The following is a 27683-nucleotide window of genomic DNA, read 5'->3' as shown; positions in this document are numbered from 1 at the left end:
TTGTAAATCAAACTCTGTGGTTCTGAAGTTGTTTTTAAAATTTGTAGCTTCACACTATAAGCTTGGTAAAATATTACTCTGCTCATGTATCGTTTCAAAAGAGTACATACTCTCTCGTTCTTGTTTTGGTTTCTTTTAGGATAGTGGTCTCTGCAATATCTATGGGTGTGATAAACATGTTTCCAAGAGAACTCATCATTGATTCCATTTGCATCAAGAATATCTGCATCACTATCTTAAATTTGGGCATAATTTTTCCCTGCTTCTTATCTTGAAAAGGTGATTGCTTAGCTTCTTGTAATGTCTCTTGTGCTATGCATTGTCTACATAAAGCAACTTGTCCTTATGCAGAATTGAGAAAGAGTATCATTATGTAAACTCTATCTTTTGTTGTTAGCTAGTTAAAATTATCCCAATCAGATGATATTGCACATTATCTTAGAACAGCAGTTTTCATAGTGTGGTATGGGGAGCGCTGGAGACAGAAGCCATTTCAGGGGGTTCATAAAGGCAAATATTTTAAAATGAAACTAGAGAGCCAAATGCAGGAACTTTTCCTAAAAATAGCTACTTTCTTTTTTTGATACATAACCCCATGCAGATGCCCCTATAGGATTAATGAGCCGCGGTGGCGCAGTGGTTAAAGTGCAGTACTGCAGGCTACTTCTGTTGACTGCCTGCAATTTGGCAGTTCAAATCTCACCAGGATTAAGGTTGACTCAGCCTTCCATCCTTTCGAGGTGGGTAAAATGAGGACCCAGATTGTTTTGGGGGGGGGGCAAGAGACTGAATCTGTAAATCATTTAGAGCGGGCTGCAAAACACTGTAAAGCAGTATATAAGTCTAAGTGCTATTGCTATTATAACTATGGAAAATTAAAATTTAAAACTCAAATCAACTTAGTTTTGAGTGCATTGTTTATTCAATTACCTTCTTGGATCTACTTTTTTGAATGTCAGCCATAAAATCGGGCCATTACAAATAGATTACTTTTCAAGATACACCAATTAAAATTTCCTTCTCTTTATTACCAAGACTAGCATCAGGATGCCCCTGAAATTTATCCATACCTGTATGCAAGCCCATCTTCGGGCCATCAGAATTTAAATGAATATTCACAGCAAAACATAAATGTTAGGATCTTGAAACATATGCAACTTCTCTCAACAAACTACATTTTTGTGGCTTAGTTCCATAGGAAACCACTGTGTGAATACTCTGGCAGCAATGCACTGTGGTTATGGGAAAGAACTGGGAATGTTTCAGTGTACTGTAAATATAGGCATTTCTATCCAAACGTCTTCCCCTGACTCCATCCTGTTAGCAAGAAAATTGGGTTTACTGATATTTGAAATAGATGGGTGGAAAAATTGTGACATATAATTGCAGCAAACTGTGTTTGGCAAGACTTGTGCTACACCTCCAGATTACAGAGAAGTTATTTTCTCAGATGAAATAAGATCCCAATTTTATTGAAACATATTTTTAAAGATTAGCATTTTTTTAAAAAAAAAGTTAATGAAAAGAACTGATAAAATTGAAGAAATGCTTCAGGCTATGATTCTGAAGCTTAATGAATAAATGTGTGTGCATGTGCATATACTTCTTCTACTCTTGATGCTTTCTGTTGCACAATTTCCCATTAAGTTGAAAGCTCTCTAGAAGTTCATGCTTTGTAATCTCTAAACAAAAAACACATTACCAGGCCAAGATCATGGTAATGAAAGTGTCATGAAGCCCTGTCTACTTTGTATATGTGTCAGAGGCATGCTTTATTTACTCCTTGTGTACACTTAGGGTATAATTAAACATGATTGCCATTTTGACCTTTTTAACCTCACACTCTATTATTCCTGATGCCTTCCTTCATATTTAATTGACACTTGGAAAATCATTAAAATATTGTGAAGGCTAGAGTATGCAAGACAACAAATAAATTGTTTTGCTCGTGGTTCAAATATTAGGACCATACATATACAATGATGTTTAGTTTCTTTGAAGAAAGTGCTTTTCAGTTTATTGCAGTTGCTTGTGTCTTTAGCAAAATTTCTTATCTACCTTTTATCCTTAAATCTCCTATTGTTCTTGAGTTTGGAATGGGACAATTGGCTGCAGCCACCTCGCCTTGTTCACTTCATCCTGCCCTCCCACAGTAGCCGACCCACCACGATTGTCCCCACCTGCCCCCCCACCTCATCCATTCACCCACCCCCTATCCAACCCATTGCATCCTTCACTTCCTGGCCACTTCTCCCCTGTTGCTCCTTCCCCTTCCCCTGGGAGATTTGCTGCAGGACAATTCACTGCACAGGGCAATTATCTATGCAGCTGATAGCTCCCAGGATGCAGATGCTGCCACCACACACCCACACCTCCCCCTCCCTCAGAAAGACTTGAAGCCACTTGGGGGAAAGTAGAGAGAAAAGGAGGTAAGGTGAATAATCCATTGTAATCCACTTTGCCCATCAGGACATTGTCAGTCCAGCTTCAATTCTATATAGGTTTGTGTTTTGTTGCCTCTTGCAGTAAGCTACAAAGCTTAAGGTGCCACAAAGACCCTTCTGGGTGTGTTTCCACAATTACCCAACCCAGGTCAATAAAAGTCCAACTAGTCCTGGAAGACTCCTTTAATCTAACTCATCTTTGGAACTGCAGTGGTCTTGAGAAGCTGGCTGGATCAACTCAAGTTCAAAGTAGTAGAGAAAGTGAGAATCTGAAAAAATGACTTGAGTAACAGGACTGGCCTTTCACTGGCATTCTCCCCCCCCCCCTTTTCCAGACTGTTTGTATGGATTGCAAATTTATTTTTTGTTGTTGCTTGGAATGATGTGTTCAGGGTGATGTGTGTCCTATGGAGGGCGTATGTGCATGGCAAGATCATGTGCAATGCTGCATGCAGCCTGTTGTGAAAAATGGTTGCATCTCTGCCATGTGTATGGAAAAAATGTACCTCAGTAGGAATTGACACCAAGAGCAGATGTGGGTCCTGACAGCAGGAAGAGTGCACAATCTCTGGTGGGGATGGGCCTGCCTTGCATCCTCCAGGCCTGGGTTGAGGCCAGCAGGGCATGTGTGTGTGTGGCAGTGGCAGTATCTGCATCCTAGGAGCTTTCCCATATGGCTAATTGTCCCATGTAGCAAATTGGCCATGACAATTTGTCCCATGGTGGGTCACCTGGAGCAAAGCACAGGAGAGAAGACCCAGGGGAAAAGTGTGCGTGGGCGGGCTTTCAGGAAGGAAAGGCCACGGCGAGTCAGGGGGGCTGAGATGAAGCGACTGGGGCAGTGCGCCCATGGAGAGGGGAACATGGTAGGTTGGTTGAGGTGGGGAGGCTGGGGTGAAGCATCTGCATCAATTGTCCTAGATATGTTTTAGTTTTAATTTAAAAATGACCATTATTTATAAGCTGCCTGACAAGATTCTGAATCCGATGAAAGGCCATCTTCTAATATCTCCACATAACATTCATGAAGATGTCTCTATAATCCTTATTTCTTCTGAAAGAATATTTAAAGCAAATCAGCTTTATGTGGACTGATTAAAAAAGGAGAATCTGTCTGAAATTACTATATTTTTCAGAGTATAAGATGCACCAGAGTATAAGATGCACCAAGATTTTGAAGAGGCAAATTTAAAAAAAAGTTTTTGCACTCTGCAGACCTCCTAAAAATGGCCCGTTTTTCACAAAAATGGGCCCATTTCCCCCCCCTCCCAAAAGGGCATGAATAACCTTTAGGAGGCTTGTAGAGTGTTCCTGGGGAGTGGAAGCCCCCAAAATGAGCAAAAAATGGCCAATTTTCCATGAAAACGGGTCCTTTTTGTGTCAAAAAAGGGCATGCATAGCCTTTAGGAGGCTTATAGAGTGGTCAGAGTTTCGGGAGGCAAAAAATGCTGTATTCAGTGTATAAGATGCACCCAGATTTTCAGCCTCTTTTTTGAGGGAAAAATGCATCTTATACTCTGAAAAATACAGTACGTAGCTGTATTACTGAATCAGTAGGTTAAATCTACCTTCCTCCTGCCTAAGGCAATTAGGATGAGTAAAACAAAAAGCCATTCTGACAATTGAAATCCCCTTGGCTGCTGAAGCCATTTTCTAACAGTTAACTCCACAAGATCTACTGGCAGAGACATCTGTCTGTAGAAGAGCCACGTGAGGTAACGAGATCATACAATCTTATAAAGTGACTGCTGGAGGTAATTTCAATCCTGTTAAAAGCACTCCATTCTGGGACGTGATCAGAAGCAAAGAGAGAAGTGGCCTTAGAATGGAAAATTCAGCAACATTCTGAGTCATTTCCCAACTGCATCTTCCAGTAGAGCCTTTTGGGTTGTGGTTGTTTTCTGGAATGTTTTTCTCTGCATGCCCTGATCATTTCCAAACTTGATCTCACTTTTGGTGGACACTTCCCCAACAGCAACTCTGGTTTAGTTCTATTCAGGTTTTGGAAAATATCTTTGCTGACAGAGCTTTAAGCTTCTTTACATTGTTTCCTTCTTATATTCCGTGGATCTTTTTTCAAGAGGCAATTGGACCGTCTGGTTTTCCTTTGAAGATGTTTCACTTCTCATCCAGTCAGAGTTGAAGAAGCTTCTTGGATGAGAAGCGAAACATCTTCAAAGAAAAACCAGAAAGTTCGGTTGCGTCTTGAAAAAGCATCTTTGGACAACCATGACCTGGATGACTGAGAATCTCCATAGATATTCCACTGAGTTGGAAAGAATAGAAAGAAGTAGAGAAGGAAGGGATCTAGAAGTCTACTGGCTAAACCAGCGAGACCAGAAAGACCTAACATACCAGCAAAACTAAAGGCCGGGCAGAAAGTGGTCACATTTAACACACTGAATCCAACAAATAAAATGTTGAGCACAATGAATTATTACATTCTCACTCACAAGCAGGATCAGGGTAAGAGGAAGTCTAGTCGCGCATATCATACATACATAGTTAATACATATCCATAATTCTTTTCAGCAGGTGTTCTGAAACAGTTCCTGTCCAGTTCAGGAATAGCTCTTATTTTCCAAACAAATGGATATGAAAGACAGGAAAATGAAGCCAGATGGTAAGCTAATCATATTATGACACCATAACTAAATTTCCCTTTATAGAGGAAATGATACACACTCTGCAAAAATTAGTTAGAAAATATTTGCTCTACTGGTATTTATCTGCAAAATCAGAAGGTGGGATTAGAGATATTTTTGGCTGCAGGGAGAAAGGAAGATCTGATTTTGCTGCTATTAGACAAAGAATAGTCTTTGTTACAACAAAGGAGACAAATGTTTAAAAAGTTGACACAGATACATAAGACTATAAGAAACATATAAAAAGTGACATGGATCTGTCAGTGAACTTAAATACACTTCAAAAGACTATGAAATTGGAAAAGATTGCTGGGCAAAATAATACTTGGGTCTACACAAGAAAGTTTGGATGTAACTCTAAAACCCCTGATGATACTTGAGAATTGGTTTATTTTTTAATGACTTCCAAAATTCCTTTTAAGTATGACTGCTGTGTGCTTATCTATGCCAAAATTGCTTAGAAACTGCAACAAATAAAGGGACCAAGAAGCAGATGACTCAGAGGTGACTGTATCTTCCTGTGGCATCTTGGCTTTAGTAAGAGCATCCTGTGCAACATGCTGATTTGGAAAAGATGTGGGTGCTCCAACACTGGAGGTTTTTAAGAAGAGATTGGCCAACTATTTTTATGAAATATTAGAGGGATTCCTGCTTGAGCATGGGGATTAGACTAGAAGACCTCCATGGCCTCTTCCAACTTTGTATTCTTTAGAAAAGGGCATAAATTATGATTTTCAAAAGGCCTAACCAAGAGTTGCACTGGATGCATCTGCTCCAAATAAACTCTGACTTCTTTTAAAATCAAATACGGTATGCATGTATATGTAGCTGTATGTCAAATTACAGCAAATCTAACATTAAACTAATCAGAGAAGCATAGACACTAGGATGGCAAACCTATGACAGATGTGGAAAAGATAACATGCAACAATATTTTGCTGACACCTCAGCATTCATCAACAACTGGCAACTATTCTCAAAAACACGCCATGTTTTTCAACAATTTTTGAAAACTGAAGGGGCTAAAATGGAGGGTGGTCTTACATGACTTCTGGACTCCTTAAAAATTACCGAAGAAGGAGAAATGCTTTTGCACAGTTTTGGCAGAACATTTTCAGAAGACACTCCAAGGCCTAGAACAGCCTTTGGTAGGCCACAAGGGCCTGTCCACAAAAAGAGAATACAGCTTCAAGATAAATGAAATGAAGCAGATCCTAGGAGCACTGGGCCATGGGAGCAATCATACCGTTAGCCTAAGGCTCACAGACCTCAGGGAATAGCACAAGGTAGCCTTTCTGAGTGGAAGCAGTGGCACAAGGGCTATCAAGTATGAAGATTGTATCAAGATCATCTGACATGAAAGTATTGCTTTATGCTGTACTAGTGAGGCCACATTTTGAATATTGGTCCAGTTGTGGTCACCTCGACACATAACAATGTGGAGGCTCTGGAAAAAGTACAGAGAAAAGCAACAAAGATGATTAGGGGACAGGAAGCTAACCACATCATGAACAATTGAGAAAACTAGGTATGTATAATCTAATGGAGACAAAGATTAGGGCTAAATGATAGCTGCCTTTCAGTATTAAAGGGGTTCTCACAGAGAAGAGGGATTTGAACTGAGGGCAGGCAAGAAGCATTGGATGGAAGATCAATAAAGGAAGATGCTATCTTGAATTAAGGAGAAATTTCCCTGTCAGTGAGAACTGATTCACTTTCAGAAGTTATGAGTGCTCTTTCACTGGATGTTTTCAAGTAGAGATTGGACAGCCATTTATCAAGAATGTGCAGTGCAATAAAAATTGTTCTGCACGCAGAAGTGAAAAACAAGATCGCGGTGCCTATGGCGCTGCCCGGAGAACTGGTTCTGGCGTGGCTCCAGTGACCCAAGCTGCCAAACCACTACCAGTGCAGCCGAATCACTCCGAACTGGTAGGAACCCACCACTGGCGCAACCGCATTGCTGCTGTTAAGTCTACTGTTCAGGGTGGTCTAGGTGGTTGAGGGGTAGATAGAAAATAGTGTCACTTTTGCTTGGAGTGTCTGGGTTTGACAAACTAGCAGAGTCAAATTAAGGATTTTCTGAATTTTTGACATACTAAGTCCAAAAGATTCACCACCACTGATCTATGCCTTCCCACTTCCCAATACTTCTTGTCCTGCCCTCAGTTCAAATCCCTCTTCTCTGTGAGAACCCCTCAAATACTGAAAGACACCCCATCTCTTCAAAATATTGTACTAAAAAGAAAAGCTCCAGCACTAAATGCCTGAAGTTATGTGAGCCCCTCTTATCCCAGGGTATGTAAAGCAGGCCTCAAGTTAAATGTGTGAATGAACTTAACATTTTCTACCCCAAAATCAATGGCAAAGGGGTTCAAGTAAAATCGGAAAGATTGAAGTGTATCTTTTGTATCTTCCCCCTGTTGTTGCATTTCTAACTGAAAATTAATCTGGCTACCATACTGTCTATTAGATTTTCAATGGCAATTTGTTTCCTAAGGGAAGGGCAATGAATGCAAAAAATCCTGAAGAAAACCTACCCTGCATGTTATCTTTCTATTCCTGCTTATCACGTACCGTGATGGCAAACCTATGGCACGTATGCCAGAGGTGCCACACAGAGACCTCTCTGTGGGCACACACACTCTCGCCATCTGCTCTTCTGGTTCCGGTGCACACATGTGTGCTTGCCAGCTGGTCTTTGCGGGTGGTGGAGTGCCAGAAAATGGCCTGAAAACAGCCAAAAACGGTAAAAAGAACAGACATGTGTGCACCAGGCAATGGGTCTTGGGTTTCCAGAATTCTGGCTTGGGCATTCAGTGCCGAAAAGGTTCACCATCACTGCTATAGTACATTAATATTACACCCATTTTTAAAATAGATTGCTTTTTTTACCAATTTTATCTGATTGTGATAAAATGAGAAGGGGAACAAAAGAGGAAAGAATTTATTTAAAAGTGTACTTGTGGCAGAAATGATTTGTACTTATCTTATTAAATTCATGAAATCTCTCTCTCTTACACTGAATTTACTTCATGTACAGCAGAAGACACCGTTTATAGAACTTTTTAAACACAAAACAGCACTTCCTGAAATAGTCAAGTGGCCATGCAATGTGAAGTGGTCACACAATCATTTCATATACAGGAAAAAGAAGCTGTGTATATTCAACCCTATCTGGACATATAGACTTCCTTTCCTGCAGGGTCATTTCCTAATCAATGTGTCCAAATGGTTTTGCAGGCTTTATTTTTTTTATAAATGTAGAGCAGCATTTCACAAGCTCAGCAGATTTAAGATGCTGGCTGGGAAATTTTGTAAGCTGAAGTTCATGCAGAAGTGTCCATGAAGAAAACTGCAGTGATAACCTTGAAGAAGGATTGGAAGGAAAAGTTGAAGCAAAATTAAAGACAATTTTATTTTGAGAAAAAGAGGGGAGTATAAGAAAGACACTTAAAGTAATTATGCCTTGACCTTGTTTGGTTTAAGAGGGAGCAGAAGGAAACTGGCTATGTCATTAAATCCTACAACAAAGTAGCATAAAGAATCAGAAGCAAATACTGAATCTAAACAAAGGAGCAAAGTTTAGCTAAAAGGCCAATGCCTGCAAATCTTTTTAAGACTATTGTGAAAAGGGGTCAACTCAAAAAACATAGATTAAGAAAAAAACAGAAACAAAAATACAAATATATTAAAGGTAACCAAACAGCATTGCTAAAAGCAAGAATAATTGTATTTCTTTTTTTTTCCTTTTTGAAGGAAAGAACAATTGTAACCCAGAAAATATTTATAAAGTGGTTTGTGAGGTGTGATCCGCAAAAGTTTAGGCATTGATACGTTTGCTAACTTTTCATGTGCCAGAAGAATATAATTTTCCCCAAAAGGCATCAATATAACCAGCATTGTACAAAGGATGACAAGGAAGCCAAAGAGTAATTTGAAGAGCAAAATGCCAGTGGATTTTGAAAGCTCCTTTCCTTTCACCTTCACATTCCTTCCCCTTCTTGTTAGGATCCAAGAATACTTCCAGCTAAGAGAGAACCAACTTAGAAGCATTGCTAATGAAAAAAAAGCAGTGAACCCTACGGTCCCAAGGAGCATAATAAGACTTAGGCTGACATTCTTTACCGATCCAAATTTCATCTCGTGCTCAGGACTGCAGTCAGGATTCTGTTTCACTCTTCCTGAATGCCTGGACAATACATCACAAAATCAGCTCCAAACCCTGTTGAAACCTTCCTTCAGGATAACCAATTTGTCAAACATTTTATTATTATTTTTTTTAAAAAGTATACACTGATCTTTATAAAAATGTGTATTCATGCATCTCTCTCTCCCCCACCCCCATCTCTCTCTCTGTGTATGTGCACATGTAACTGATGTTACACATTAATAAAAGACTCTAGAAACTCCTCTCTGGTTGGATGATGTCATCTCCATTGAGGAAATCAGCTTCCCGCTCTCCTTTGTATAGCTCTGGGGTGACATCACCTCAGACCCTTCAGTCTTATCCCCTTTCCATTTTCTCCCTGCTGAGCTTCAGCAGAACCACTTGCTTCCCATAAACTGCCTCTTTCCAATGTTGCCAAGATCCCCTAATCTCCTCCCCGCCCCCTACCCACCCTTTGAATACGAAATGGGCGACCAGTCTAGCCAGAAAGAGAAAGAGATGACAAATAACTGCATTTTGTAAGGCTGCCCTGGAAAGGAGTTCACTTTCAGATATTGTGTAATAATTCAGCCAACAGCTCAAGCCAGCCAGGGGCCTGGAGGCAGTTGCAAGGGATAGCTTCAGAGGACAAATTTAATAATGCAAAGTGATTAAGCAGAGAGGGGAGCTGTAGCAATTTAATTACTGTTTACATCAACTTCACATTCTCTGCAAGGATTGACTATTACAATTTCATAGCTCCATTGGCAAAGATACATTAATGCTTCCTAACATGCATCAAACACAGATGTAAAACAATGATAATCATCTTGATCAAACCACATGAATGCTTGTTTGGGCAGGAAAGTGCGTACATATCTTATGGTACTAAGGATCTGGGGGGGGGGTGGTCGCAGCCCTAAAAAAACCTGACAATTTCCAGGGCTACTCCAAGATCTAGATGCTGATTTTTAAAACCTGAATAACTTTGGATCACCCACTCTGGATTCCAAATATGAATAAATGGTAATAGCACTTAGTTGATCTAGATTGATCTTGAAATTGTTTCATCAGCTTGGACAACCAAGAATTTCTTAGAACTGTAGACTAGTTAGAGGACTTGAAAATAAGCATCCCCGAAAAATGCAATGAGGAGTAACTTCCATATTGTTGGAAAAATAAAAACTACATAAAACCCATAGGAATTTAGGAGTCAAGTTCAAGAGAATGCGATTCAAGAGAGCATTTACTTTTCCAGCTCTATATACTTACCTAGCATCTGTTTATTATCAAAAAAATGTTTACAATTAAAATTAGGTGAGTATTTAAAAGAGACAGAATCTTTTCAATTTTGGCCTCACCTTGTGACATGCCTACTAGCTTTTCAATACTAAGTTGAAGCATTCCACATCTCCCAGGCATTTGAAGGGCTAAAGTCATCTGTAAACTCAAATTGGTCTGAGCTTAATTGCCAGCTTATTGTGGGATAATAGTGTAATATATTTTACAATCTGTAATACATTTCATTGGATACAACAGTAGTGGGTCTTATTCAAGATGACAATGAGGGTGCTTACTGCAAGGAAGTAGAGGGTCTGGTGAACTTGTATAACAAAAGTGGCCTGGTTTTAAACATAGGAAAAACTAAAGAGATCATTGTTGATTTCAGAACGAAATAGGCACAGCTACACACACCTGAGTGGGATTCACCTGCGGGTCACCTGATGTACATTTTCTTTCCCTGTCCTTTCCACTTTCTATAGAGAGACGGTTGAGAGCATCATGTCATTAGGTCTGGTTTGGAAGCATTATTGCTTCAGACAAGGAAGGCAATACAGAGAGTGGTGAGGATGGCAGAGAAGATTATTGGTAGTTCACTTCCTTCCATCCAGGACATAGCATATAAGCGGTGCTTGAGCAGGGTATGCAGGATTGTCTGGGATGCTGTACATCCTCTTCATGACCAGTTTTCCTTGCTACCTTCTAGGAGGAGGCTTTGTGGTACCTGAAGCAGAACATCCAGATTCAGTCACATTTTTGTTCCATATAGCATCAATCTTGTGAACTTTCAAGTTTCCTTTTTACACTAGGTATTCAAAATGAGCAGTGATTAATACTTATAAGTATGTATACATATATTTACAATTAAATAACAAATAACATAAATGTGTGTGTGTGTGTGTGTGATTGTGTATGTGTGTGTGTGGCATCTGTATAGATGTGATATATGTCGATGGGTAAATATATATCTTGAGAGCAACAGAATTACATTTTTAATGTGGGTCAAACTTCTTACAGTAAAAAAATGACAATAAAGGTTATCTTATGTCATCTCATCTCACCGTTGATTATAGCATCTAAATCCTTGGATTGCCTATTTATTTTAATATTTTTAGATAGCTGGGTGATTTCCCACAGATTATTTTGTTTATCATATAGATCACAGCGATAAAAATACAAGCAAAATGTACATCAAGTTCAAAGAAATATATAACTGCCAAAATTGGAATAAATGAACAATAAACAAATCAACTCACCTGTCATATATAACTACTTTTTCTGGAAACTAAAATGGAAAGAGGTCAAAACCCTCAATTGACAATGAGAAGCGTGGATCTGCCTAGCAGAGCAAAGCTTTTACATTGCAAGGAAGTATTCATTACAGCCGGATGCAGTGTTATCAAGTTTCCAACAGCTCCCATTACCAGTGACAAAACTCAGATGTGCTCAGATCTTAGCAGATGGCCATATTCATCACCACTACATGCGAAGCTTCTCCTGTTTGTCTATGGATATGAAACTTCTCTATCAAAAATTCAAGTAGAAAGATCCTTCAGGGTCATCCCTTGTGTGTTACAATATTGGAAGAGAGTACGATACTCTTCCTCGCAGCTGATGCCCTCCACCACAATCCTTTCCCTTCACCAACAACATAGCATTGTGTCAATACAGTAACTCTTCAAACATTTCTGGGCAGAAGAATATTGCACTATTAGTGTACGTTTTGTTCCACAATGGCAATATCAACTGAAATTCTTTCCACTTTACAATCAGCTGAGGTAATCATATGAGAAGGGCATTTCAGGTCAAAGCTATCTTGTTATGACTTTTTAAAACATTTATTTGCCACCCTAATATAAATCTGTAAGAAAGTTTATAATAATATGATAATCCTATGCTATGCTATGCTACCCTATACTGCGTTGCATTACACTACTTGTCACTATTAACACTACTTTTAAAATATTTTTAAAATGTAATATTGCTATGATCATTGTATTCCTAATTAAGAGAGTGCACAGTTGTCTCTGGGGGAATATCACAATTTTTTTTCCTAACCAAAAACTGTTATGGCCAAGCCCTGACTTCAAATTGTTAGACAAAATGATCACTGTTACTGGAAATATAAAACAAAATTTTAAAACTGAAATGAAAAGAAGGAAAGCAACTCACATATTTTTTTTAAAAAATCACATTACAGACTTAACTCAGAGGATGGTTTCCTGCTTTGGGATAGAAATCATTTTTGCCAAATTTCCAATATACCTTACCATTTACTTTCCATAGCATCTGAAATCCAGTAGATTCATCTATTTGATCAGAAAAAAACACCACATGAAGGCTGGATTTCGTGGTACCTCCAGATGGAAGAACATTATCTCCACAAAATGTGCCAATCAAAGTGGATTGAGCATTAGGGCCATCATAAAGCTGAAAGGAAGCAGAAAAGATTTACATGTGAGATTATGGTTATGTTTAAAAAAATATCTGGATATAATAAAAAGGATCATGATTAAGTATATTTTTGGAGCAAGAAAACATTTGTAGTAATGAAGAGCCCCTGCTAGGGGAATTCATATTCTCACTTCAGGGAAGATAGCACTGGTATTTAGATTTATATACCGCTTCATAATACTTTACAGCAGTAATGGTATTCTCTTACCTTCATTACCGGTTTGAAACCGGGAGCGCTCACGCGCGACACTTCTGTGCATGTACAGATGGTCCATGATGACATCTAGATGGGTGGGCGGAGCCTCCCGCCGCCACCACCACTACCATTTCTGCTTCACAGTCCTCTCTAAGAGGTTTACAGATTCAGTCTATTTCCCCCAACCATCTGGGTCTCCATTTTACCAATTTCGGAAGGATGGAAGGCTGAGTCAACCTTGAGCCGGTGGGACTCAAACTGCCAAACTGCTGGCAGCCAGCAATCAGCAGAAGTCGCCTGCAGTACTGCATTCTAACCACTGCGCCACCATGGCTCGTATGCCAGCATTGGATCTCTTGATATGAGGGAAAGAGCGCATGCATTTTCCCCGCCATTTGAGAAAATGGCATAACACCCAAAGAGGATACCAGTAATATTTGCAATTACTGCAGCTGTGGATTCCAAGATAAATCCTTGGCTCACGCAATCAGAATAAAAAGCAGATAATAGAGAACTCGCCAAGTACTTGGAAATGTGGGTTGTATCCTTGAACCAATGTTCTTGTTCTGCTCTAACTTCTCAGTTGAGATTTATTTAGTTTGTGAACAGGATTATAGTGGGAGTGATGAAAAGAAATAGAAAGAGATGGGTCAAGAGAATCTGGAACCAACAATAATTTGTCTCAGAAAACACTCTTTCCTTTCCAGTGTTCCATCCATTTAATCAGTTGAGAGAAAGACCTCCCTCCAACACCACAGTTTCATAAATCATTTTTTTGGCAGTCCTTCTGCACAGACTATTTTTCGCAAACAGACAATAATTTCATGTCAAACTGCTGCAGTTTGGTCCGCAAGGGAACACATTATTAAATTCAACTGAAAATAAGACAGCTGCAAATATTAAAAAGCTCAATGATAGCTAAAGTGGATTGCATTTGCTGGAATTTTGCAGTGCTTAGAAAAGAAAAGGACAGTTGTGTTATTTTGGATATCTGGATGGCTATTCAATCCTCCGAAAAGCATTTTCAAGATAACACTCCAGAGTGATGATATTCACCCTTTCTCATTTTATATTTTGCCTGAAGACATTGATGGAAAGTAATGATTGCAGAAGGGAAAGACAGACATTTCTCTAATATTTATTATTTAGACATTAAACTTGGTCTCCAAAAGAAAAAGTATCAGAATTGTTTTTCCTTATTGAAAAAGTACCCGTGCAAATCCAGCCCTTTTATTTTATGGATACCACTAATATACAGTTCGAAATTGCTTATTTTCCAGCCACCAGATGCCCCAGGGAGAATTGTGTGCTCCAAATAATATTATTCTGTCCAACTTAATTGAAACTAATAGGAACAATATTTAGCTCTCAACAAATCCAGCACAGTGGCTATCTAACTCTGACTACCCTTCATCCTTCCTTAAGGTTGATCTCAACTGGAGCCCAAAAGTAGTGTCATGCGATGGAATACAAAGCTGAAAACAGATAGTCCTCGACTTACAACCATTCATTTAGTGACCTCTCTAAATTATAATGGCACTGAAAAAGTAACTTGTGGCTGTTTTTCACCCTTAGAACTTAGTTGCTACAGCCCAGGGGTGGGATTCAAAAATTTCAACAACGGATTCTCTACCCAGTTGCTGGGTGGGCACGGCCATGGTGGGCGTGGCCTAGTGGGGCTCCTGCACTATGGCGAGGGGACTGTTTTGGCTTTTCTCAGGCTCCAGAAGCTTTCCTTGAGGCTCTGGGAGGGCAAAAACTGCTTCCCCTGTTAAAATGGGCCTCCTGGAAGCTCCAGAAGTCCGGAAACAGGTGCATTTCTGGCCTTTCGGAACTTCCAGGAGGCCCATTTTCCCCCCTACGAGCCTCCACACGGGCCCTGCACTTACCTTGCATCCAAAATAGTCCATGTGGGGAATTCCTAGGAGGTGGCGGGGTGGGCGGGGCCAGACAAGGGTGGGATTTGGATTTCTCCAAACTGGCCATAATGTTAGCTGCAGGTTCTCCCAAACCCGAGTAAACCCCTAGCAGCCCCCCCCCGCTACAGCCTCATGGTAATTTCCCATGAGTCTTATAGGGCTGAATCTGGAAGTTTTTTTACATGACCCACTAGTCATTTAACAAATGTTAGATTTTATTCTTTCATTCATTATTATACAACCTAAAACATTCTTCCCTAATCTCACAATGCTGGCTAGAACTGGTGGGAGTTGTAGTCTAACACATAACGAGGCATGCTTCATTTGGACAATCTGTTAATCTAAGACAAATGTGGTAAGAAGCAAAACCAGTCACCCACATGACTGGACTACATGAATTATTTATTTTAAAAAATTCTGGTTTAAAGGAAAAAAAGTCACTGCCAAAAAATGCAAATTTACTCCAGAAACCTTGGGAGTTATCTGTGGTATTTCCTGCAATAAGGCTTTGACAGAGTAGAGAGTTCTGCCAGTGAAGTTCTCTAAATCAAATGAAAAAATAAAACACATAGGTTGGATTTATACTGTACCAAATTTTAACTCGCAGTCCCAGAAAAAGTCTAGAAACTAATAATAAAGAATGCCAACTTTCATGAATGACACTTTTGAAATGGAAAAAAAAACCACCCCACCAATAAATAGAAGTTGGAGACAGCTGCTGAAGCAAAGAAGGGTTCTGTCTGCTAGTTCTAAGCAAAAAGTGAAAAGAAAGATCTTGTTTATTTTGAGGAAGAGTCTGTGGGATTGAAAGTACTAAGTATGGATTATTCCCACTTCAGTAGGAAGGTAACAGCATTCTGTATGCCTCGGCATATAATGTTATCCATGTGATCATGTAAATGTCTTTGGATAACACTGGCTCCCTTGGCTAAGAAGCGGAGATAAGCACTGCCCCCTAGAATCAGAAATTATAGGTCAGGAAAAATCTTTACCTTTATACATTATGTATGTCATACAGAGCAATTCTAATGTACAACATATAAACATATAAAAACAGTTTCCAGTTTCTACTTGTGGCCTTTGCTCCCTGATTATATGCATTAACTACAAACATATGCAGCCCCACACTCACTCTCACTGATGATGTTATCTATTACAGGGGTCCAGTGACGTGCGGTGAGGCTTATGGCTGGTGAGGCTGGTGACGTCATCAGGAAGGCGGGGAATGGGAGCCTCTGCCTCCTGCACACGTGGTCCCATTCCCCGCCTTCCTGAGTCAACATGAAGGGGACCGCGGAGTGCGAGCCGGCGGAGCGCGGTCCGCGGTCCCCTTCATGTTGACTCAGGAAGGCAGGGAATCGGACCATGTGTGCCTTTTCCCTTTCCCCTTTTTTTTCTTTTCATGATGATAGCGGTGAGGCTCTGCCTCCCCTGCCTCCCCTGACTGCACGTCCCTGCAGGGGTCTCCAACCTTGGCAACTTTAAGACTCGTGGACTTCAATTCCCAGAGCTTTGCTGACTGAGGAATTCTGGGAGTTAAAGTCCACAAGTCTTAACGTTGCCAAGGTTGGACAGCCCTGATCTATTGGATAATGTTTTTAATAAATCAACCAAATTCAAAGAGCACTAAAATTGCGCAATATTATGCTTGTTATTAAAAGTGCAAGAGTCCTATCCCCCAAAATGGTGGTAATTCTTCCAGTCAAAAAGTCTTTTCAAACGCTCTATTGTATTGGATTGTAAATCTGAATTTTATTTTTTTACATTTTTTAGCATTTGTACTTTCGTTTGTTTGTTTGTTTCCTATCTCTCCATGGGGCAACTTTTGGAGGCTTAGAGCAATAAAAAGGAAAAAAGGAAAAGAGTGCAAACAGAAGTAAAATAATAGAACAATAAAATAAAGAAAGAACACAATGGAAATACCTCAACATAACAAAAAAGATGAATGGATATGGATGGGTAATCAAAGGATGAGTATGTATGTACACATACTCCTCCTTTGATTATCCATTCATAGCCATCCATCCATCTATTCATATAGATACATAATCATTCAAAAGCCTGTCAGTTATCTATTAGATGTTCCTTTACTTCTCCTTACCTCTCCTTGCATTGGGATTATTTGGGAAAGCATATGAAAACTTTCCCCCCAATTCCTAATCAGTAAACATGGTTAACACTGTTGTTTCTCCTTTGATGAGAACTCACTTCATGAGTCAAACATGTACATTAAAAAAAACGGGAGTTGTGGCAACCAGGGAATAAACAACTTGGAGCATTCTAGATATTGTAGCAATAGTTTCCATGATTTCTGTCCACCAGTTGGGATTTATACATCTGAGACCAAATTTCCCCTTTCTAGGATCGAGCAACACAATTTACAGTGGCAGAGGACTGCAATTGTTCTCTTGCAATAGAGGAAAAAGGCACGTTGCAGTGACATGGTAGGGTGTGTGAGCTGAGAAACTCGTACAACTAAAAATAAGCCATTAGTCATTCATTTTGGGATTTAGTTGTCTGAGACCCCTCCCCCATCTCTTTGGTGGCACCATGGAAAAACAGTATGTTAGTCATTTGAGGCTTATTATAATTAGAGGGCATTTCTTCTTGCATCCTGTAGATTACTACTGTGGTTTCACTTCTGCTTCAGATGGCCTGATGCTAAAATTCTTAACTATTTAAGGATCAGATGCATAAGCTAATGCTGCATAAGAGAAGAGGTGGGGTGTTGTATGTTCAATAAAAGCCCCTTATGGGGAAGCCTTGAAAAAGCTGACCTTCTTAAGTATGCTTCAATTTGTAGGGAGCCAATGCAGTTTTCATCTGTAATTATCCTTTTACTAGTCAATTTTTATTATCAAACTTCTTGTTTTTAAAAAAGCTTTTGAAAATATATTTTAAAATAATAGTGATAAAATTAATTTCAGGTAACTTTGCCTTTTCTGTTCCATATTATAACAAATCACAATTGAGATAGAGATTAACAGCTTTTTTTTAAATAAGAGAAAATGGTGAGCAGTTAGTACTTTATAAACTATAGGCTACTCCCAGTGCCATTTTTGTAATATTTGGAGACATTCTATTATCAAAATTTGGCAAAAAATGTTAAACAACTGGATGCATGTTGACTTTTATCAGGATAATTAAATAAAAAGAAGAAGCTACCTCTAAAAAAAGCCCTAAAGCAAATAAAAGGTGAGCTTTTATTTTGCGTATAATAGCCATCAAACTAAAAAGTGTTCATTTTTGACTTATGAAAAAGCTGCAAAAATATGGCTTGGGAAGAACAGAAAGCAGTGCTTGGAAGGAACAAAAAGACATTTCCTCTATTAGAAGTGATATATTTAATATTAGTGGACCAGAGGAATGCCGTCGATATAGTTTACTTGGATTTCAGTAAGGCATTTGATAAGGTAGACCATAACCTACTACTAGATAAAGTAGAAGAATGTGGGTTGGACAGCATCACCACCAGATGGATTTGTAACTGGCTGACCAACCGTATTCAACATGTAGTCCTCAATGGAACTGCATCTACATGGAGGGAGGTATGCAATGGAGTACCCAAAGGCTCTGTTTTGGGCCCAGTACTCTTCAACATCTTCATCAATGATTTGGATGAGGGAATAAATGGGGAACTCATCAAATTTTCAGATGACACCAAGCTGGCAGGAATAGCCAACACTCCAGAAGATAGGCTAAAGATACAGAAGGAACTTGACAAACTTGAACATTGGGCACTATCTAATAAAAATGAAATGCACAGGTACAGTATAGGTGGTACCTTGCTCAACAGTAGTAACTGTGAAAGGGATCTTGGAGTCCTAGTGGACAACCATTTAAATATGAGCCAGCAGTGTGCAGCAGCTGCGAAAAAAGTCAACACAGTTCTAGGCTGCATCAACAGAGGGATAGAATCAAGATCACATGAAGTGTTAATATCACTTTATAATGCCTTGGTAAGGCCACACTTGGAATACTGCATTCAGTTTTGGTCGCCACGATGTAGAAAAGATGTGGAGACTCTAGAAAGAGTGCAGAGAAGAGCAACAAAGATGATTAGGGGACTGGAGACTAAAACATATGAAGAATGGTTGAAGGAACTCGGTATGTCTAGTTTAATGAAAAGAAGGACTAGGGGAGACATGATAGCAGTGTTCCAATATCTCAGGGGTTGCCACAAAGAAGAGGGATTCAAACTATTCTCCAAGGCACCTGAGAGTAGAACAAGAAGCAATGGGTGGAAACTAATCAAGGAGAGAAGCAACTTAGAACTGAGGAGAAATTTCCTGACAGTTAGAACAATTAATCAATGGAACAGCTTGCCTCCAGATGTTGTGAATGCCCCAACACTGGAAGTCTTTAAGAAGATGTTGGACAGCCATTTTCTGAAATGGTATAGGGCAGTGATGGCAAACCTGTGGCACACGTGCCACAAGTGGCACGCGGAGCCATTTGTCAGGGCACACGAGGTGCTGCCCTGTCAGCTGGCCAGCGCGCATGAGCACGCTGACCAGCTGAGTTCACCTTTTTAAAAGCTATTTTTCGCCTTCCCCAGGCTCCAGAGGCTTTGTAGGAGCCTGGGGAGGGTGAAAAGAGCCTCCCACGCCCCCCCGGAGGCTTCAGGGACCATCCAGAGGCTTTCCTGAAGCCTTCGGAGCGCTTAAAACGACCTTCTGAGCAAACCGGAAGTGCCGGGTTGCTCGGAGGGTCGTTTTAAGCGTTCCGAAGGCTTCAGGGATCGTCCGGAGGCTTCCCTGACGCCTTCGGAGCGCTTAAAACCACCTCCGAGCAAACCGGAAGTCATTTCCGGTTTGCTCGGAGGGTCGTTTTAAGCACTCCGAAGGCTTCAGGGAAGCCTCCGGACAGGCCCTGAAGCCTCCGGGCGGGGGAGGCTCTTTTCACCTTCCCCAGGCTCCTATAAAGCCTCTGGAGCCTGGGGAAGGTGAAAAATAACTTTTAAAAAGGCGAACTCAGCTGACCAGCGCACGCATGCGCGCTGGCCAGCTGACAGGGCAGCGCCTCGCATGCCCTGATAGCGCCTCGCGTGCCCTGACAGACACAGGTTCGCATGCGCACTGGGTGGGTCGCGTGTTGCATTATGGGTGCGGCACGCCCGCACATAACCCCCCTGCGCTCCCCCCACTTGTGGCACGAGAGCCAAAAAAGGTTCGCCATCGCTGGTATAGGGTTTCTTGCCTAGGCAGGGGGTTAGACTAGAAGACCTCCAAGGTCCCTTCCAACTCTGCTATTGTATTTGTAAATAACTTGGACCCAAATAGTATAAATATTTTTCTCAAAATCTTTACTAAATAGGAACTATGTGTGATTTAAGCTGTATTTTGTGCTTGCAATTCTGAGTAAACCATATCTCAATCAAGCTACCATATACAAATAGCTCCCATTCCACCTATGTTACTGAGGATGTTATCTATTCTAGGCAGGGGGTTGGACTAGAAGACCTCCAAGATCCCTTCCAACTCTGCTATTGTATTGTAATAAACGTAAAAGTAAAGGTTCCCCTCGCACATATTTGCTAGTCATTTCCAACTCTAGGGGATGGTGCTCATCTCCTTTTCAAAGCCAAGAGCCAGCACTGTCCAAAGGTATCTCCGTGATCATGTAGTTGGCATGACTAAACGCCGAAGGCGCACAGAATACTATTACCTTCCCACCAAAGTGGTCCCTATTTTTCTATTTGCATTTTTACATGCTTTCAAACTGCTAGGTTGGCAGAAGCTGGGACAAGTAACAGGAGTTCATTCTGTTACGCGGTACTAGGGATTTGAAGCGCCGAACTGCTGAACTTCTGATCGACAAGTTCAAGATCTTAGCTACTAAGCCACCGAGTCCTTATATATTTCATACTATATTTCAAAATATAGGATAGCATTTGCATTTCATACCTTTAAATGGTCATGTTCACACCTCTCACCCCCTTTCGTGCTAAGTGCTTGGAAACTGTAGTTCAGGGTGTTACCAGTTGTAGTTTGGATGGTCCAGTTGCAATATAAACCTGGAGGGTAGTTGTTAGGGTAGTCCAAACTCTCCAAAATGCCTTGGGAATGGTTGGCAATTACTATTCCCTGGCAAACTTGGAAGAAAATAAAAATATATGGTTTCTATATTCTATATTTCTATTTTAAGAATGTAAAGAATCTGTTGGGATCAGTAAGTTCAATCAGTAGTTAGGTGTTTGATATGATGAACTTACAAAAAGGGATACATATTTAATTTTGAAATAAAGTACAGAATTCTAAAGCCCGAAATAAACCTTAAGAAGGCAAATAACCTTTAATGTAAGAATGACTTTCAAAAAAGGATCAGGAACATTTTATGATAAGAATCCCACCCATTGATCTTCTCCAACAAATTCTTTTTCATCTTCCATGCTCTCAATAAATGTTATTTTGAAAAGACAAGGTCATGAATATAATATCTAGACTACTTGAAATGATGTTGTAGCTTTAGGCTGCTTGCAGGGTTTTCTGATAAATAGCAAGGGACTTTGTGATTTGAATAAATATCCTGAAATAATAGGTAGTTGAAATAAAAGAACAACCGTACATAAGGCGATAACCAAGATAATTCTGGATAATTTAGAGATTTTTTTCAGGTACAGCATAATTAGTAAATCATTGTATCTCCCATTTTAACCATTTTAACATGATAGAGGGAGGCACTATTAAATTCTAGTCCCCTTAGGCATATAAGCTATTTGAGGGCCTTTGGACTACTGATTCTCTAAATCTGGGCAAAAAGCAGTTGCAAACTACTTCTGCCAAATTGTCAGGAATCAAGGCTAATTTGAACACACATGTACATACATGCACACCCACCCACACACACACAAACAAACATACATTTTTACAATGATAGCGCAATTTTTTTAAAAAAACTACATTGTCCTGAATTTCTAAAAGAAAGCTAGGACAATAATTAGATCAGTCAGGTCTCCTTTTCAATTCAAGATTACAATTTCCTGTTATCCTAAATATAACATCCACACTTTTAAAAAGTACTATATGTTCATTCAAAGATTCTGTAAATGTATTGTATCTGAGCTGGTAGGACTTAATTAAAATATTTCAACTTACCTTGTTTAAAATGAGCAAGGAAACGTCTTCCATTTAAAGAGGGGCCTGTCCTTAGATGTATATACATATTATTGCCAGTAGAACGCATTGTGGGCAGGATCTGATTACCCCAAAACTTGCCTAAAATGTTACTGTTGTTACTGTTGCCATCATACACCTGTGGTTATTGGGATATATAAATATTTTTTTAAAAAAATATTAATATATAGAAAATAAACAATATTTTTGGGAGGTTTGAAGTCTGCTTCTGGTTATTTTATAGATATGTTCATGTAGCTTTCTTGGAAATATGACCTAGGCTGTTATCAGCCAAGCAATCAGTGTTCTTAAATGTTGCCAAATCATGAATGGGCTAGATGAACCGGTCAAGATCGAAGTAATTGAACTCCTAGCAGTGTGAGCAGAGTTAGCCTGCAATACTGCATTCTAACCACTGTGTGCTAGAATAGCTCTACATCAGCGGTTGTCAAACTTTGGGTTTGCTACTGGATGGCTTTTGCTGAAAACTGGAAATTATGCAAAAACATCATAAATTATGTTCACACGACTGCAGGACACTGAAAATGGCAATATATGTGAGCCAGTTACAGAGTGCCCAAAATAGACCTTGATTTCTTCTGTACTTCTCCATGGCAGATGTGGGTAGTACTCTTTTTCTTCTAGAAATATAGATCTGAGATTACTACCGCAGTGGAAAACTTACATTGCATAAATAATTTGTCTTTCAGCTATTATTATTGACTATTATCATCCTTACTCAGAGAAAATTAGACTTACAGCAAGATAATCAAAGTTACAGGATTGATGTGATTCTAAATGGAACTGATCAAAATAGATTTCAAACACACTTCCATGACTTGACTTCAGCAGCCAATAACATTCCGCATCTTGGTAATAGGGCATAGGGTAATTGGGAGACATGAATGTTCCAGAAGAAGTTATAAGGTTTCCACCACAACCTGAAAATAAGTAGAAAATTCCAATTCAATGACAATTGACCAATTCTATATCATTTTCTTTTTGCTAGTACTATGTAGTGTCTATTTACTTTTAGCATAGTTTGGAATTAGTAATAATTACTTTTTAGGTTAAACCTATGCTTATTATAACTTTCAGTATATTGATAATTACTTGTTATCCACTTCTGAAATTGGAGAAATGAAATTTCCAACTAAAAGTCAACATATGTAATTTTTCTTAAATGTCCATATAGACATTTATAGAGAGAAATGTAAGAATGCAGATCTGTCTAATTTTCTGCCTGTCGATTGTGTAACTCTTTTATTTAGGAAATCTTTCCATTAAAAAAATGGCATAAATTATTATCTGTTCATTTATATACCACAGAACTGATTGGGGTAGACCTAAAGCCATAAATCATCAAGCCTATAATAAGAGAGTCCATATACCTATAGCAGCGATGGCGAACCTATGGCACGCGTGCCACAAGTGGCACGCGGAGCCATTTGTCAGGGCACGCGTGGCACTGCCCTGTCAGCTGGCCAGCGCAAGTTCACCTTTCTAAAAGCCATTTTTCGCCTTCCCCAGGCTCCGGAGGCTTCCCTGACGCCTTCGGAGGGTGGTTTTAAGCGTCCTGAAGGCTTCAGGGACCGTCCGGATGCTTCCCTGACGCCTTCGGAGCGCTTAAAACCACCCTCCAAGCAAACCGGAAATCACTTCCGGTTTGCTCGGAGGGTGGTTTTAAGCGTTCCGAAGGCTTCAGGGAAGCCTCCAGAGGGCCTCCGGGGGGCGGGGGAGGTTGTTTTTGCCCTCCCCAGGCTCCTATAAAGCCTCTGGAGCCTGGGGAGGGCGAAAAAAGCATGTAAAAATGGGGGGGTTGTGCGTTGTGCGCGCATGCGCACTGGGGGGGTTGCACGTTGCATTATGGGTGCAGCACGCCCGCACACAACCCCCCTGCGCTCCCCCCACTTGTGGCACGCGAGCCAAAAAAGGTTCGCCATCGCTGACCTATAGCCTATTTCATTAAAATGCTTTGTCTCACTGAGAATAATCATTTAGTCTCTAGGGAACCTCAAGTCAAGGCCAGGCTGCTTTGATGAGTATCCTGCTTGATATACTGGGGTTTCTGTACATATACATAAGCCACTCTCCCTGAGCCAAGCAACCAGTGGTAGGTCCTGGATCCCGTTGCAACCGATACGGTGCAATGGGGCCGGGTGTCCACCACACGAACCCCGTGCAGCACGTGCACGCACAGCGCCTGCATGCGTACTTACTGCCCACAACGCCTTTTTGAAGATGTGTGTACAGCAACTGTATTTTTAAAATGGTGACCAATGACATTATGCAAAGAGAGAAATTTAAAAATGCAAACCAGGAATGAAATATTTTCTTCTGCCTTAATTTTTGCCATAATTTTTAACCTGCATAGGGTCATACACTGCTGAATCTCTCTTAGAATAGTATTCTATCATTGTGAGTCTACTTATGAAAATGTCTGGGGGTTTTCCACATCAGGTTCTTCCATATCGGGAAGATTATGGCTAGATCTGAATAGGCCAGGTTTAAAAGTTAAAGGGGTAGATATGGGTAATTGTAAAAAAGAGAAAGAAATCAAGGGAAATGGCCAAGGAAAATGAAAGAAATCCATTATCCTCTCTTCTTTTTGTACTTGCTAGAGAATAACCTGATACATTTTATATTTTGATTTTACCTGTTGATGTTCCATCCCAATAAGCTGAGAAACCAGTACTTGTTAAATATATATCACTCACAAACTTTATCCACAGATTATTACTATGGGAAATAGTAACAGGAGGCAACGAGGAGCCACAATACTTCCCAAGCAAAGGAGATGTTTCAAAAGCTCCATTTCTTTAAAAAATCAATATACAAAAAAAGGAAAAAATAATTAAACTTGAATCTCCAATAAGATTATACTTACAAAGTGCCAACTAAATACTTAGCAATAACAAAATTGTTTTTAAACACTTTTACATTTAAAGACAATTAAATAAAAGCAGAAAAATATTAAAGCAATTTGTACTGTAGTACTAGAAATATTCCACTAAGAGTAAAGGACTAATTTCTCACTAAATATAGCTAATTTAATAAAATAAAAGTCTTCTTTGACCTCTAATTTTATGGAATACCATTTCTATAAGCTCCAGCCAACTATTTGGAATAGAATACTTTATTTGGCCAAGTGTGATTTTACACACAAAGGCACCAAATTAGACACATTAAGGCACTAGATTAAAGAAGGAATCTGAACATATTCAAAGGAATATTCATTCTATTACATAGATGCAGTTCTATACACTGATTGAGTAAAACAAAACAAAAAGTTGCTTACAGAAACCATTTTAAGAATGTTTAAAAGTAAAAGGAAGGAATATAAAGTTGGTTTATTTGACCAAGATTTAAAAAAGATGTATTATTCTGGCAAGCTTCTGTAAAATATATGCTGACATCAGGCCTGAAAAGATGATGTTTTATGAATTTGTTTATACTGTAGATAGAGATGAAATATGGGATGAAGAAATAAAGGGATGGAAGGGATGGAGAGCCACTAACGTCTTTATGGTTATGAGGAAAGTTAGAATTCACTTTTTATACATTTCTTTTCCCTTTATTATACCTTTACTTTTTTCTTTCTTTTCTTTCTCTTCTTTCTTGCACTTTTCCTCCTTCTTTCTATTCACATTTTATTTAAGTTTAGTTTGTATTATAGTTTATTATTATAATCAAAAATTTTAATATTCTGATAATATAATTCTTAATTTTTATATGGGAAAAACATGCTTAACTGATTTTTGGAATTTGCTGTCATTAGGATGATTTTAAGTGATTTGGTATTGCCTCCTTACAGTGGCCTCTAAGGAGGCAATACCAAATCACTTCTGAAATTTTGCCCTCCCCAAAAAAGGCAACATTCATTCATTCACTCGCTCACTCATGCCCTCACTCATTCTCACAGAAATTTGAGTTTTGGCCGAAATCCGTGTCAGCAAAAATAGTTTATTTATCAATGCAGAAAGAAGAGGAATAGAAAATATTGTCTGACTGTTAGGGATAGGAATAGGAAGTCTGTTGTACAATAGAATTTATCTATTGTATCTATTTATCTTTTAGCAAGGGCAGTTATACAGTGTAGCATGAAGTGTGATAGTATTATACCGACAATTGAGGAAAACAGCAAAGGGCATGGTCAGCTTCAGCACAGTCTGATTTAGCATGAGCAGCTAATTGGCGTTTGGATTGGCCTTTGGAATACTGCGTATCAGCTGTTCCAGGCTGCAGGGACTTCCATCGCCCATCGCCACCACCCATCACTGCTGCCATCTATTGACACCTCCATATGCTCCATATTCGGATTCCGCAAGGTCCGTTTTTGGCCAGTTCCAGGAGGTGGGGATTGCTGCCGCCACCTATCCCCACCTGGAACAGGCTGAAAATGGGGCACACAGAGGCCGAAAATGGAACACGTGGAGGCCAAAAATGGAGCATGTGGAGGCAGCAATCGGTAGAGGCAGTGATGGGCGGCAGTCGGCGGTGGTGATCCCCACAGCCTGGAACAGCTGATAGGTGGTATTCCAGGAGGCTGATCCAATTGCCAATCAGCTGTTCCTGCTAAATCAGTCTGCGCTGAAGCTGACCAGGTTGTTTGCTGCAAGGAGGCAAATTGCTGGGAGGCAGAGGCTGGTGGGTTCAGCAACCTTTGCTTTCTAAGATGCACAAACATTTCCACCTATTTTATTTTGGGGGGGTGCATCTTATACACCAAAACATATGGTAAATGCAAATTCTACATCTTCCATGGGTTGGCTTTTTTTTTTTAAGAAATCAGTAAAGCTTCACAAATTTGTGGTATTTTGATCTTATGCATTCCTTTGAGGTAGAATGCTCCTAATCCCTTCCTTATTTAAATTCTTTTATATGCCTGTTCTAGAGGACCAGAAGATAGTTCCAGGTTGCAATGGGATACAGGGTAAAAACAAATGAGAGCATAAAACAGTTTCAAATACTATTACAGTACTGTACAGTTTTTAAAAAAAATAAAGATTGGACAGCCACCTATCTAAAATGATATCAGGTCTTCTATTTGAGCAGAGAGTAGTAGTAGAAGACCTTCGAGGTACCTTCTATTCTCTATTTTGATTGATTGATTTGACTCCTTACAGTTCCAGGAAGTGATGTGGTTAACTGTTCAGAGGTATAAATACGGTCAAATGGAAATCAACTTGCCTAATTTCAAGATAATCATGCAGACACATGGCGTCATCTTCCAAAGAGAAATTGGTGAAATGCAAAGCAATTTGTTTGTTGTTTGCCACATGGATCTTGTATATGCATACCATTTTCTTTGGATAGTTATTTGGGTAGCTTGGTGACGTTAGCACACCAGAGGCGTTCATATATTCATGTGAACATACTAGAAAAGAAATAAAAAAGGAAGTACATTGATAAAATAATAATAGTAATCACAAATATCACAAAGCATTAAGATATGAAAATCAAAGAAAGATTGCATAAA

The 27683-nt window shown here is 39.6% G+C and overlaps 1 protein-coding gene across 1 annotated transcript in view; it reads right to left on the bottom strand.

The window, feature by feature from the left end:
- Nucleotides 1-27683, bottom strand: part of CUBN (cubilin) — a gene marked incomplete at its 3' end in the record, with an annotated part of 191788 nt that overhangs the window by 108330 nt on the left and 55775 nt on the right. Inside the window, 6 exon segments of the mRNA XM_081970672.1 lie at nt 12786-12950; nt 20996-21183; nt 22187-22343; nt 22964-23145; nt 24861-25021; nt 27395-27581. Coding sequence (XP_081826798.1) covers nt 12786-12950; nt 20996-21183; nt 22187-22343; nt 22964-23145; nt 24861-25021; nt 27395-27581 — 1040 coding nt within the window.

The sequence above is a fragment of the Natrix helvetica genome, assembly GCF_964273705.1.
Source record: "Natrix helvetica genome assembly, chromosome: Z".
Classification (NCBI taxonomy): Eukaryota; Metazoa; Chordata; class Lepidosauria; order Squamata; family Natricidae; genus Natrix; species Natrix helvetica.
The sequence above is the reverse complement of the archived record's forward strand: the minus strand, read 5'-3'. Positions and strand labels throughout refer to the sequence as shown.